This window comes from Mustela putorius, unplaced genomic scaffold (genome assembly GCF_011764305.1).
Source record: "Mustela putorius furo isolate JIRA1106 unplaced genomic scaffold, ASM1176430v1.1 tig00003834_pilon_pilon_pilon, whole genome shotgun sequence".
Classification (NCBI taxonomy): Eukaryota; Metazoa; Chordata; class Mammalia; order Carnivora; family Mustelidae; genus Mustela; species Mustela putorius.
In genome coordinates this window covers 37,411,960-37,426,200 of record NW_025421987.1, presented here as the reverse complement: position 1 = coordinate 37,426,200, position 14,241 = coordinate 37,411,960, and the positions used below count along the sequence as shown (strand labels likewise).

The 14,241-nt window shown below is 42.6% G+C and overlaps 1 protein-coding gene across 2 annotated transcripts in view; it reads right to left on the bottom strand.

Moving 5' to 3' along the window:
- Positions 1 to 2,718: 2,718 nt before the first annotated feature.
- Positions 2,719 to 14,241, bottom strand: part of TMPRSS7 (transmembrane serine protease 7) — a 36,883-nt gene continuing 25,360 nt past the window's right edge. For both annotated transcript variants that reach the window (XM_045088362.1, XM_045088363.1), the window contains 7 exons: positions 13,479 to 13,586; positions 11,124 to 11,234; positions 10,189 to 10,305; positions 9,133 to 9,304; positions 6,870 to 7,138; positions 5,194 to 5,330; positions 2,719 to 3,344 (listed from right to left, as the gene is read on the bottom strand). In XM_045088362.1, the coding sequence (XP_044944297.1) occupies positions 3,174 to 3,344; positions 5,194 to 5,330; positions 6,870 to 7,138; positions 9,133 to 9,304; positions 10,189 to 10,305; positions 11,124 to 11,234; positions 13,479 to 13,586 (1,085 nt within the window). In that variant the 3' untranslated portion in view covers positions 2,719 to 3,173. The remainder of the gene's footprint in view (positions 3,345 to 5,193; positions 5,331 to 6,869; positions 7,139 to 9,132; positions 9,305 to 10,188; positions 10,306 to 11,123; positions 11,235 to 13,478; positions 13,587 to 14,241) is intronic.

Below are 14,241 nucleotides of genomic sequence, written 5' to 3'. Positions count from 1 at the left end.
TGACACCTCCTAAGATTACCTGAACTACTTAAATTCTTACTTGCAACTTGTTCCTGATTTCTGATAACTGCAAATTTCTTAATCTCCAGAGAGCTGATCTAGAATGTAGGTAAGTGTCCCAATCTCTTCTTGAGGACTTTTTCATCCTGCCAGTCAGTCTGACTCTAAACTAAGGATTCAGAATGAGTAAGAAAGTAATGTTTCTCCCTTCAGGTAGAAACAAATTTAGATTAAACAATTGTTGATGGAAGTTGAAGATTTTAGGACGAGAAAACAAATTCTATACAGATTTGGTTTTGCCATTTCTTTAAAATCTCTTTCTATAGGGGTAGCTTTTTAAAGGGTATCATTCTTTCATAAAGTTGTTCAAACATGTTTTTTAAAGTATACGGTTCTTGCACAAATAGTTCTTTTTAATACAATTTCAAGTTATTATCGCCTCAATTGCTTTAGTTTCCTTAAGGAGTAAAATGTAAATAACATTAAAAAATTAAAACCTCTTTGTTGCCAAGACTTGCTGACCGGTATAAGATTTTCAATTTTGCTTTGCTTGTCATAGTACTTGGTCTTTTTCTTTATCTCTCCTTTGAGAGCAAATAATTTCCCAAATGATTATTGTATAAACCAAAAAATAAAGTAACATCATCTAAGTGACATCACCAAAGCACCCACGGATCTCATTACCTTCAAAGAGGCCTGTACTTCTGGAAAGCACAACAATATGTATCCATATGGTGTCAGGTGACAAGCACTTCTACTCTAAACATAGGCAACTGGGTCAGCCTCTCAGACTAATCAAGCAGGAAACAGTTGAGGAAGGGTTGGTTTGTGGTGTTGCATTCTGCAGATTTGAAGACACTGTAAAGGAGGGCAATATTTCCCAGTAGTCTGGCCCATGGAAATGTGCCAGTCTTGGTTTAAGGAGGCCATTCCAGTCTACCAACTAAACCAGTCTTTGGATTTGCCTCTATCCACACTTTTACAAGAATGAAGTATATAGTTCCATGTCATCCTGTCATCTAGACAAAAATATAGCCAAGTAAGCTAGGTGGGTGTTTCTGAGCCTTTTCCCCACCCCTGCACTGCTGAGGAACATGGTATACTCACATTTGTGCAACCAAGTGTGTAGAATGGTAGCATGTATGTGTGGTTTGGAAAAATTCCCTGCAATGAATCTGATAGATCATGCTAGCCCTCCTCCATCTCCTAACTGAGATCACAAACTTATTCAAGGTGTTGGTGATGTTTTTAAATAGTAAATCTCCTTAGAATTGACCATGAATAAAAAGTACAATTCAGAGATGTCTGGGTGGCTCAGTCAATTAAATGTCTGCCTCCAGCTCAGGTCATGAGCTCAGGGTCCTGGGATTGATTCCCACATTTGGCTCCCAGCTGAGCAGAGTCTGCTTCTCCTTCTGCCTGCCACGCCCCCTGGTTGCAAGCTCTCTCTCTCTCTCTCTCTCTCTCTCTCTCTCTGGCAAATAAATAAAATCTTAAAAAAAAAAAATTATTCACCTTGTACCTAGGTCATAGCAATCCCAGGCAAAATAAACCTGGTTTTTAAGAACGGTCAGCCTAATTTGTTCTTCTACACAGTGAATTTAGTAGCTAAGTCCCACTTTGTGAATTAAGGGGTGCACTTGGCACTCTGAATTGTACTATGCGATAGCTGGGTTACTGAATCCTTAGGGACCCATTCAGAAAGGTATCATTAAAATGTTGTCTTTTGGTGGGAGGTTGGGGGAACCAGGTAGTGGGTATTAGAGAGGGCACGGATTGCATGGAGCACTGGGTGTGGTGCAAAAACAATGAGTACTGTTATGCTGAAAAGAAATAAAAAATTTAAAAAAGAATGTTGTCTTTTACCTGATAGAAACAATCTTTTGGCAAATTAAAATATGTTCTCTGAACTGGGAATCATTCACTATTTCAGGGATATTAAATCCATATTTCAGTTTTTCTGTCTGATCCAGAGAATGACCCCTTTTGCTCTCTTTCTCTCCTTTTACTGTTCCATTAAGATCCTCTGAAACCCCACAAAAACCATTTTCATTATTCTGGATCCTACTTAAAAATAGCATTATTACTTCTTTGACTTTGTCCCAGAGAAAACAAACGATATCATTCTTCTCCTTCCTGCTGTTTTCAACTAGTCAGTGGTATTGTTAAGTGAGGCCTCTGTTCATGGAAAGCCTATTCCAAGATTAAATATGAAACCTTCTAAATCAAGATCAAATAAATCAATAACTATGATGTTTTGAGCATGTACTACAGGTTTACAACTATGCCAGGTATTATAATACCCTGAAAATAGAAATAAGTCTAAGCCATCAGAGTTTTATTAAAAAAAATCAGAAGCCCAATGATAATATTTCTGAAAAATTTGACTTTCAAAACAACCATCTAAAAATTCCCTTCTCATTCAACTGATGAACAGGATTATCACAATTCCTTAAATCCCACGTAAGTGCTTTCAGTCGAACTACCATGATGCTTCATTCCATGATTTTAGTGCATATAGTTGAATGTCATCCTGACATCCTGAAATAGCCAAGTGAGTTGGGTTGTCGGTTTTGTTGTTTAGTTGATTGGTTTCTCTGTACACAATATAACCCTTTGCCATGCCTGAAGAAAGTCTGTTATTACGTGGTTAGACAAAATTGGATTGGAAACCAATAATATAGGTACTTCTTTTGTCAATAACTGAGATTGGGTTCATTTGCATTTATAAAAGAGACATTTGGTGCATTTACTTTTATTATAATACTGAAATCAGGCATTTTTAATGGAATTTTTTATTTTAATAAATTAGATTTGACTAAATCCTTATAAATATCTGTACCTTGAATAGAAACATAAAGAATGGATTCCTGAGCACCTTGCCCATTTTTTACATTATTTAAGAGTCTTGATTCATGACATTAGGTTTTCCTCCATTTCTGAATCAATAGCCCCTTGATGTTTAAGAAGGAATACAACTCTAGCCTTGAGGCAATTTTTTATGGAATAAAATACATATTAATCTCTCTGACTTTTGATAGGTACCAAATGTAAGCAATCTGAAATTTACAGAAGGAAAAAAATTGGGTTTCCTTTAAGGGTTAATTGCTGCTTTTTTTTTTTTTTTTAAGATTCTATCCCAGAAATCACAGTCAAAACTCCAACTTGTACTTTTACAAAAGAGAAGGGACATATCTATGAATCCAGGAAACAAAATTTGACACTCTCGTGTAAACACCAGGAAAGTTTGGTCTTCCGCATCCATGTCCCCAGCTAACGATGCCAGTCAAAATCCATTTTCCATCACTTTTTCTTCGACAAGATAAAGGTCCACCCGAATCTCCCTACACAAGAAGATAATGTAAGCAGGAAGTATCTTTCTCTGTGATCATCAATTTTGTCATTAATGTGTTTAATGGATTGTATCAAAACTCTCATTCTGGAAAGTTTTCACTTGACCAATTATTATGTAGTTTAGAGAAGGAAAATAATATGAAATAATATGAAACTTCTAATGTCATTTGAGAATTATTCTTCCCAAAGTCAAAAAGCTGCATTTATCACAAGAAATGTAATTTCTTAGTCCAAGAGTATCTTCACAATATTCTTGTAGGGGAAACAACTTCCACACACCCCAAATGAAGAAAAAAAACTCAATAGTAGTGGAGGTAGCCAAAGTACTAAGAGTAATGGTAATAACTGCTAACATTTGTTGAGTGTGAGCTGTCTGCCAAACTCTGTTTGGGGATCATTTAGCCCTGACAACAACATCAGGAACCAGGGTTATCTTGAAAAGTTGACCTCTGCCTTGGGGCCATGCAAATTCAGTGGTTGGCTTTGGATTCTGACAAAGAACAATGAAGAATGACACCCTGAGGAAACCTCCATGGCTTGCTGGCCCACAGCTGTCAAGGACAGATCACCCTCATTTGAGAGTCCCTTCTGATATCTCAACTTCAAAAAGCAAAGATGAAAATAATTCAAAGTGTAAACATAATTCCTACAGTATCTATCCTTTAAATTATAACATCTGGGCTTTATTTTTCTAGTTTGGAGAACAGGTAAACCTGCAACTTAGCTAGAGGCAAAGATAAAAAAGCATTCCGAATTTGCCCCCGAGTCCCACCGCCCAGTTCCAACCCTGCTTAAGTGAATTCTGGCTGGTGAGAAACTGGGCTCTTTTTATTTTAATTATTGCCATACCAGCTCTACTAAGTCTAAGTTGACCTATAAACTCTGATGGCTAGGTGGAATAGGACAATATGACTGCCTAGCCTCAGGAAGGAAGCAGCCAAAACATAGCAGTTTTAGTATTAGACAGATAAGGGTTCACATTCCAGCTCAGGTATTTATTTACTAGCTGTGTGACCTTGGATAATTTGCTCACCCTCTCTATGTCCAGTTTCCTCTTCCATAAAATGGTCGTGAAAGAAAGACTTAAATGAATTTATGTAAAGGATCTAGTGCTTGCCACAAATTAGGAGTTCAGAAGATAAAATCCATTATTACAATGAGTATTTGTGGCATAGTGGCTAAGGTTTTAGAGAGATGTGGGAACAGCTCCCACTGCCCTCTTCAGCCTCAAAAGCATCTGTTCACCTTTTGGCAATCATACAGTTATCTGCATAGATTGGAATCTGAGACTTGGAAACATATCCATGAACATGAACTCCAACTTGACCCCCGTCAGAAGGCCTAACCAGAGGCATAGGAACGAGTGTCCTCTGTCGCCTCTCCCACTCCTCTTTCCCTTTCCCCAGCCTATGCATCAAAGGAGCAAGTGAATAAAACCCTGGTATTTCAGTAGAGAAATGGCTGCTAACCATCCTAAGACACTCTGTGTGTGTGTGTGTGTGTGTGTGTGTGTGTGTGTGTGTGTGAGAGAGAGAGAGAGAGAGAGAGAGGACTGCTTTGTTTTTTTTTAGTTCTTGGTTACAAGAAAATAAATCATGGCAGAATGATAAATCCAAATCTCATTTTCTAAATGAGGAAAATACATGGGAAGCAGAATATTGAGTTTTAAAGACCTAATTATTTAATCGCCTTTCCCTGATCTTAGACAATTAGATTATAATTAGTCTCTGAATTAAGGGAAATACCTGTCCTAGTTCTTTCCCAGTGTTGTGCAAACTACACATGAAAGCACGTATGGAAAGCATGGCATCTTGGCAAAGGAAAAGTGCGATGACTTACCCGGCAGGCATCTCTCTTGCCTGACAGGACCCCTGCGCACAACATCCGTGAAGTGATGATCCCATAGGTGGAAACACAGAGGGTTTGGTCAATGAGCTCTACCTCTGCTTGCTGCAAAACAGGGGAGCCTTTACTATCTGGAAAACACATGGGAAGTGGAAATCAGGGTAATGATTACACTTACTCGGGGTGCCGTCAGACCACCTACTCACATTTTCTCCTCATCCTCAGAACAATTTTTTTAGGAAATTCTTTTATAATCCCCCTTTCGCTGATGAAGAAATAGAGGCTGAGGAGGTTAGAGGTAGTGGCCGACCTGACAGCAAGTAATAGAGCAGGACTCACACCCAAGGTCTGACTCTGTCTCCAGCTGAGCCACACTCCCTCACTACATATTTCCTGCTTCCGGTAGGACTGTGAATCCCAATAGTCACTAATACTGGTTGCGAGGCCTACCTTTTAAATGGAGCAGCATAATCAGATATAGGAGAGAGAACTGGAAACCATAAAGACATAACAGTTTTGTTATACCCTTTTCACTTCCTTTTTATCCTGCCTGGCTAAAATGATTCCGAAAAGTAAGTACACTCACACTCATGCTTATAAAGAGATGTCCCATGATAAGCTGTTTGAATCGACTCTTCCCTCCTGTGATCTAAGATAATGTCATTAAAGCCCGGAGCACAGTCCTGATAGGTTATGGGGATTGGAGCCATGAGATCCCAGCAGGCCCCTGGGACATTAACTCACATGCCAGCAGTGAGCCCTGCAGAAGCTGCCCGCAAGGAACGTTTAGAGAGTGTCAAAAGGAGGGCAAGGATAAGAGTCAAAGTTGGCAGAAAACGCATCTGTCCTTAAACCCTTGGAAATGGCTGCCCGGGGAATCTGAGATGTCAGGGAGATGAAGGAAAAGCGTCAGCCCTGGGGCAGTACTCACAAAGCTGTGGCTTCTTCCTCTCACTGCGTATTCAGAATCAACCTTTAATCCTAGACAGTGAAACATCTTGATGGAGCAGATGTGGGGACATCTGGACGTCCCTACCACTCTGACCTTTGTGCATAATGATAGAGATGCCAGCTAGGGTGAAGGGATTGTACAGAGGTGTCCCCTCTGGGCGGTCCAGTTCTAGGCTGATGTACCCTCAGGCCTGAATTTGCACTCTGGGGAGCTAAGGACAGGCTGGCTTTCAGCCCTGACTCTCATCTACCTGGCAAGTTGCCCTTGTGATGGACAGATCTGCACAACCCTACAGATAGTTGCCTCTGACTTGACATAATAGGGTTTGTTGGGGGGAGGGGTGGTGTGGGTGTTCTCTTCTTTAAGAAAAGGAATCCCTTCTTTGGGTGAAAGGGAACCTGAGTAAAGAGGAACTCTCTTCTGTAGTGGAAAACTTAGCAAAATTTGGAAAAGGCCCATACCGTCTCTCCAATCTTGCCCTATTCAGAACCCTCCCTCCCTGCCGCCCCTGATGTGGTGGGTCTTGCTTCTTTTTGGGGCAAAGGAAGAACGTCATAAAATAGAAATAATTAACACTGCCTCCATTCTACTTCTTCGAATTATCAGGAAGCTCAAACAAGAACATATACAAAAAACCCCATGAGCCCCAAAGCACTACATCAACGCAAGTTAGTATTATCCGGAGGGAGAGGGCATGACCCTTCACCCATTCACACACCTGCTTCGTGCCTTTGCCCCCAGCCAGTCACCCAGCACTTCTCCCCACCACGCACTTTCTGGCCAGCAGGAGGGATGCATATTGGCTGAATGAGCTGTTTCAGGGTCTCAGGCCAGGCTGTACTGAGCTGTAGCAGAGCAATGTCATAGTCAAAGGTCTGACTGTTATAGTACTCATGGACCACAATTCTCTTCACTGGGGAGATGAACTTGGCATTCCCCTGCACGTACATCCCGAGGTGAGCAGTCCATGGCGTGGGGTCTGACAACCTGGCAGAAAAGGAAGGAAGCATGAAGTCAGTGGCCAGGGTTTGAAGAACCATCCAGGGTTTGGACACAAGCCCTCTGCAGCCTGACAAGTGCTGAGAAAAGGAGGCCTCCCTTCCAGCCCCATTCTAGTCCCTGGCTCTGTCCGTGGGCATGGCGGAAAACACAACTTTTCCCAGCCTCCCTGTCTCCTAGTAAACAGAGTTGAAGGAAGGTCTAGTAGGAGTGGTGCATGATAGCCATGTTCCAGAAAAGTCCCTCTGCCATCCTAAAGAACTGCTGGAAATTCTGTTGCCCCTGCTATTTCATGAGCCACATGCAGGTCAAGAATGTGACCAGAATTAATTTGTTACATTCTTCCTATTCATGCTGACATAGGCATCTGATGGGGACAGACAGGGCCGGTAAGACAATGATCTGGGAATCCTGTTGCCAAATTCAAATAATATGAATTCAAGAGAGTTTAGAAATCAAAGTGCAATAAGGAGGAATTTGATGAAATTCCTTCTTGTCATCCATCTACCAGAAGCCTGAAAGATCATGGCTACAACCACTCAAGCATGACCATTCACAAGGACCCCACTCTTTGCCAGCCCTTCCAGAACTCTACTTCTGACCTTTGTGGCCTTGCGCAAATTTACTGAGGGTCTTGTGGTCTCCATGTGAGGTGTCCATCTCCACCTGCACAGCAGCCTTGTTCTAGTGGGATGAAGAGATTGTTCTAGCGGGGTGAAGAGATTGCGAAAGCTTTGCAAGAAAAATAAGGACAGAATTCAAAGAGTGTGGCCCCAAATCTGCTGGCCTGACATCTCATGGTTGGCATCGGGGACCTGGGGGAGTATTAAGGTTAGCATATTACTTGGAACAGTGTCATAGTGTAAAAGACTAATGATCGAAGACAAGCATAGCCATTTTAATCATGAACGTGAATTCTGTAAGTTCCACAAGAAGCACATAGTTCAATTATATAAAACCCTTTTATATTAAATTATTATTTTATTTTTACTTTATTTTTATTTATATTTCATTTATTTTATATTTTATTTATACTTTATTTTATTTTTATTTCATTAAATTATTACTTTATTCAAATATTAAAAACCCTTGGAGTTTCCTAAATGAATAGAGCCACAAAGCTGTCTTTTATTATGTTGTTATGTTAATGTTGACTTTTGGACCCCACCTAAGGCCGGGGAGCTGGTGGCCAGGAGAACCAACTATGTAATTGGAGGGTTGCAACTTTCAGTCCCACTCACTGACCTCTGAGGAGGGGAGAGGGGCTGGAGGTTGAATCTACTGCCAATGGCAATGATTTAATCAATCTTGCCGTGTAATGAAGCCTCCATAAAGACCCAAAAGGGCAGGGGTCTGGAGAGGGCATGATAGCTTCTCCCCCTTTCCCCAAACCTTGTCCTGTGTATCTCGTCCCTCTGTTTGTTCCTGAGTTACACCCTTTTACAATAAACCAGTGATCTAGAAAGTAAACCACTTTTCTCAGTTCTATGAACTGCTCTAGCAAATTTACTAAACCCTAAGAAGAGATGGTTAGAACCTCTATAGCTGTTGAGCCAGAAGAATAGTGACAACCTGGACTTAGAAGAGGTGTCTGAGGTGGGGAGGAGAGAAATGTTTCCTAGGTCTGAGCCCTCCACCTGTTTAATCTGATGCTATCTGCAAGCAGACAGGGTCAGAATTGAGTTAAATTGCAAGACACTAGACTGGCGTCAAAGAGTTAGTTGCCTGGTGATGTGGGAGGGCCCCCCCCCTACCCCTGCCAACCACCACTTTGGAAATTACCCTTCCTCTCCAAATAGAAGTCCAGTGCCTGTTCTACACACACACACAAACACACACACACACACACACACACACACACACACGCCATTTGAACTGCTCCAATGTCCCCAGCGGGCAGCTTCCTTCCACAGCTTGAGGGCAGATGTATGGTCTGAGATCAGAGAGTGTGCCCTCTTAGACTAAGAAGTGAGATGCCCTACCTGTTTCCGTGGAAACAGTGGGCCGCAGAAAGAAGCCACTCCCTGGAGATGACCGAGGCTGCGCAGTAGGCTGAGCCGACAAAGTGGAGGCTGACTTGCCACGGCCAACCCCCTTCCTGTGTGTCGCTGCCCCCAATGATGCGGTGGAGGGCGGAGGAGCCCCTGCTGCAGCCTTCGGAGAAAGGAAGGGCCATGTGACTTAAAAGCAGACCCGAGGTGGGGGGGTGAGGGGTGGAGCAGACTTGGAAGAAAAACTGGAAATTAAATCGGGTTTCAAGCTGCACTGGGAACTGAGGCACCAGGCAAGCAATTTGAAACCTCTTGCTTCTCTAGAGAAAACGCACCCCCAGACCACTTCCTCCGGAGAACAGGCGGGACACAGAGTCTCTGGACAATAAAGCACATTGATTCAAGGAAGAGGGGCCTCTTTAGCAACAGCTGCGTGATAGGAACAGTAGCCTTAGGGCTTAGATGATTGGGGAGGAAAAGATTAGTTCCAATCGCAAGAGAAGCAAGTGCGTCTTTGGGAGCGCGCTGATTTGAGAGAAAGACATGTGAAAACCTATTAAAACAAAGTCGTTACCAGAACAATTATTTTCCAGTTATGTTTTGATAAGGATGCGTAACTACCCTGCTGCCTAGGAGCCAGTTAGAGACCACAAACTAACATATGGCAGACTATAGTTTTCAGGGCGTAGCCAAAGAAAGCAGCAGCGCTTGGCATTTTAAGTCACAGTCATCCACTGCGTTCCAGTTTCAGTTTCTTTTCTCGGGGACTTTTTATTTAGGAGCCTCTCCCTTGATTAGAGTTACCAGAAAGTGGAAGTTCTCATTATAAGCACCTGAGGCTTTAATGCTTGTCGAGAAAGCAGAGAAGATCCCCTCCAGAGGTTTTTATTCTGAGAAACCATTTCAGTCGCAGTTCTCCAATATTTACTATTCTTCCCAGGACCCCAACTTTTGCCAGGGGGATTGACCCCAAGAAGGGAATGAAAATGAACAACTGGGACTCAAGGAGGGACTACAGGGAGTCGGAAGGAGAGTATTTCTACTCACTGCAGCCTTCCTCGTCGCTTCCGTCTGGGCAGTCCACAGTCCCATCACACTGTGCGTTTTGTTTCCTAAAGCAAATATCATTGCCGCATTTAAAAGTCCTGTGGCTACATGGAATGCCTAAAAATGAACAAAAGAGGGTAGAGTTTTTCCTGCCCAGAAACAGACTTGAGGGAATGACACTCAACTCCGTCCTCCAAGGATGGGGTTGCCCGGGCATTGGTATTTGCCATTCTGGGCAACATGGCAGAGGGCGATGATGCGAGCCCACGGTGACCAGCCCCCTCACCCCAGCAGAGCCATTGGAAGCCAGGCGGGCAGGCAGGCCACCTGTTGAGAATCAATCCCATGGCCCCTCCTTTCTTCTTCCAGACATGCAAAGCGGTTGGCCTTATTGGTTTCTTTAGGCCGTGGCCTATTGATTATTTTGTCGTGCTCTCCAAGAAAATTTTGAGCAAAGGTCAATACTATATCCAGTCCTTTCACAGCATTATGGGGGGAAAGGACAGGCTTTGGGAATCCCAGCACATTTGTTCACAGCTCTAGTGGTGTGTGTTTCTGCAGGGGCTAGAAGAGAACATGCCCATCACGGTATCTGGCAGGTCCCTCTAGATCACGTCCTCAGCATCCTTTACTCTCCAGCGGCATTAAAAGCAAATAAGCAACGAAAATCTTCCAGTATTCACATGACACACACGCACGTGCGTGCACACATGCACACGCTCAACACACACACTCAACTCAAACAGTGACCAACTGTCCCATTTTGCCTGGGCCCAGGAGGAACCCAGGGAACTGGGATTTTCAGTGCTGAAACTGGGTAAGTCTTGGCAACACCAGCACACATCAGTTGTCCTACCCCACACCCCAGGGGTATTCAGTTCCCACTTAACGGAGTATACAGGAAGAAGGGCAGAGCACAGAGGACTCTCCCTCACTCTGAGTGCAGTTCTGCTCATCCTGGCCATCCTCACAGTCCCTGAAGCCGTCACAGACCAGAGGGCTGGGCTGTCTTAAGGAACTGGCATTACAGGCAGGCTTAGGAGTCACTGGAAGGAAAACAGACAGAAAGCTCATGAGCCTGAGTCATCACCGGCCTTTGAGAACCAGCAGTGCCCTTCTAATGGTGCACATGGCTAAGATGACTTCCATAAAATACCAAGTGTCTTTTCCTCCAACCTGATACCTGCCAGAGAAAAGCAGAGGTTGAAACTTTGCTGTAATCCCTAGTGCTCCGAGTTGGTCAGGTCTGGTTTTTGCTTTTGCCAAAACACATTCAACTCTGGCAATTTGTGTACTTAATTACAGCTAAATGCATCCTGAGATTTTCTTTTAAGGAAAAAAAAAAACATAAGTTGTTATCTAAATTGAACTTGTCTGGGGTGCCTGCATGACTCAGTCAGTTCAGCTCTAACTTTTGATTTCCGCTCAGGTCACTGTCTCAGGGCGTGGAAACTGGTTAAGATTCTCTCTCCCTCTGCCCCTCCTCTCTCTCTCTCTCTCTCACTCAAAAAAAAAAAAAAAATCAAATAACTAAATACATAAAATTGAACTTGTCTGCCTTCCTAAACAAAGTGGGAGTGGCCTTAACTTGAGGATCTCTTATTCATTTTTTTTTTTTTAAATCTCAGGGCCCTAACTACATAGTAGGTGCTCATTAAAGTTTTGTTGAATAGATTAACAGCTATGAGACTTTGAAGGACAATAGGTGTGTCATCTGTGTATAAGGAAAACCGTCTTTTAAATGATTTGTCCTGGGTGATCCATTTCCTGAATTAAGAAACACCATTGTAAATTATCACAAGTTTTCTTCTTTGGAATATTTTCATGAATTGCCTTTGGACAAGGGACAGGCACACTTATATTAGCAAGCACTCTTGGAAGATATGATTCCTTTGACATTTCTGGTTTTGTGAAAAGTGATCATTTTTTGTTATTTGCTCTCGTGTTTTCAGTGGCATCTCTTGTTAGGGGCCAGAGGTAACAGGAGAGGACATGACTGCCCTGAAATGTTCATTGAGGCTTCTGGGTGTACCTAGCTGACTCCTAGGGAATATTTTCTAAAATGGCACAATGAGAAATAATGATTACCAAAAACAGCCCTTTTTATACAATAACAATAATCATAGCAGGGAATGATAATAATGTAAAAAAAACATCAGCAACCTTGCTCACTATATAATAGCCAGCATTTATTTTCTTCAGCAACAGAAAACCCTATAGATTGAGAAGGTCACTGAGCCCTAAGTTAAGAGAGTTTTACTTTGTTTTGTCAAAAAAATAAATAAATAAATGTGTAGAGCCACAGGTTGTTTTTCAGGAATATAAGTTTTTCATAGTTATATTAACTGTACTTTTTCTCCAAGAATATGGAAGGAATTAAATAGCTTCACCATCACAATTGTATTTGAATGAAAGTCTGGATCTTTAGGAGAAAGCATTGCCGATGGTGTCATATGGTCTGATGAACCATCCCCTCCATATGACTCCCTAAAACTGGAGGTAGATTCAGGAATGATGTGTAAATAGTAAATGAGAAACCAAGAGAGAGAATTGCTGTCCAAAATGGGAATTTCCAATACCCTGCCCCTTCGTCATTACAAGTGTGACACTGTTGCGAACTATACAGGCAATAATAGCAATAACAGTAATTCTCTCCTTCCCAACACCTGTGCTCCATGAATGAATGGGCTGAAAGTGGTGACTTCTCTGTTAGTTGAAGATTGTGGTTCATTGAATTACTGGCCTCAGACCCTCACTCCCTGTGGGACTGTTATGCACTATTATACACCTCCACTCTTGCATGACCCCAAAGTGTGTGTGATAAGCTTCCTGCCCCTGGACTGTAGCCTTAGCTCTAGGATTCACTTTGAGTGATGGAATATGATGTAAGTGATGGTGTGCCAGCTCCAAGCCCAGAACTTAAGAGGAACACTGTGGTTTTGCTCACCCCTCCTTTGCTACTACCACTGCCATGGCCAGCCCACTGGTTCAATGAGAAAAGGAACCATGAGCAGTAGATCTGACCCCAACCTGGAAAGAACCAAACTTAAGAGGACCTACTGCTTAAAGCAGAAGGACCCAGCTGAGGCCAGCCTAGATCAGTCCTATCTCAAACAACTCACAGGTGCGTGGTCTAGAATACATGATTATTGTCAGTCACTGCGTTTTGGGTAACTTGTTATGCAGCAATAGCTAACAGCTACAAAGACCCAGGATATACATCAGCAGCAACAATGGCCCTGAGAAGTTACTTGTTCCTAAGAAAGCCACAGAAGAATTCAAATACCCACCACAGAAAAGCTCATCGCTTTCATCAAAGCAGTCATTTACTCCATCACATCGCTGGGCTTGAGGGACACACAAGCCAGAGGAGCATCGAAAAGATCCAACGGGACAGGCTAGAGACAATAAAACACGAGAAGTCTTGGGTGAGTCCCTAAAAGTCGTCAGACCACATGAACAAAGAATGATGAAGTATTAGGTGGTTAAGGAATTGGCCATGTAGAGACAGTAATTCTACAGTTTCTCCATCAAATCAAGCTAGAGGTGACAACTGAAAGACAAAACAAGTGACTTTAGGAGAGCAGAGAAAGTAAACTAACCCACCAGAGGCTCTGAGTGGACACTGGTACAGTCAAATTTCCATTATCTCCATCTTTCACTCAGCAGTCTGGCTTCATTACTGACTTGGAGAAAGTGAAAGCTGGAATATGCTTTAGAGAGTCCAGCAGTCTTGGGATGCAGTCTTTAGACTCCCGAGGGAATTACAAGTGGCCTCCTGGTGTCTCTGAATCCTATATGATCACAGGCACTGTTCTAAGGACTCTGTGCTTTTAAGTCCATTTTCAAGTGATCACTGTCCCCAAATACATTAGTAACCACTGATCTTTGACACTTGGACCTAGAGAGATTAGTGACTGGCCTCAAAACCTTCTACCTCCCAGTCCGCTTCAGCTGGCTACTCATCAAAGATCCATCTTCTGCCTGATCTTGAATTATAAGTCCTGGCTTAAAGCTAAATATATTAGAAATAATAAATCCTTTGTTGTTATC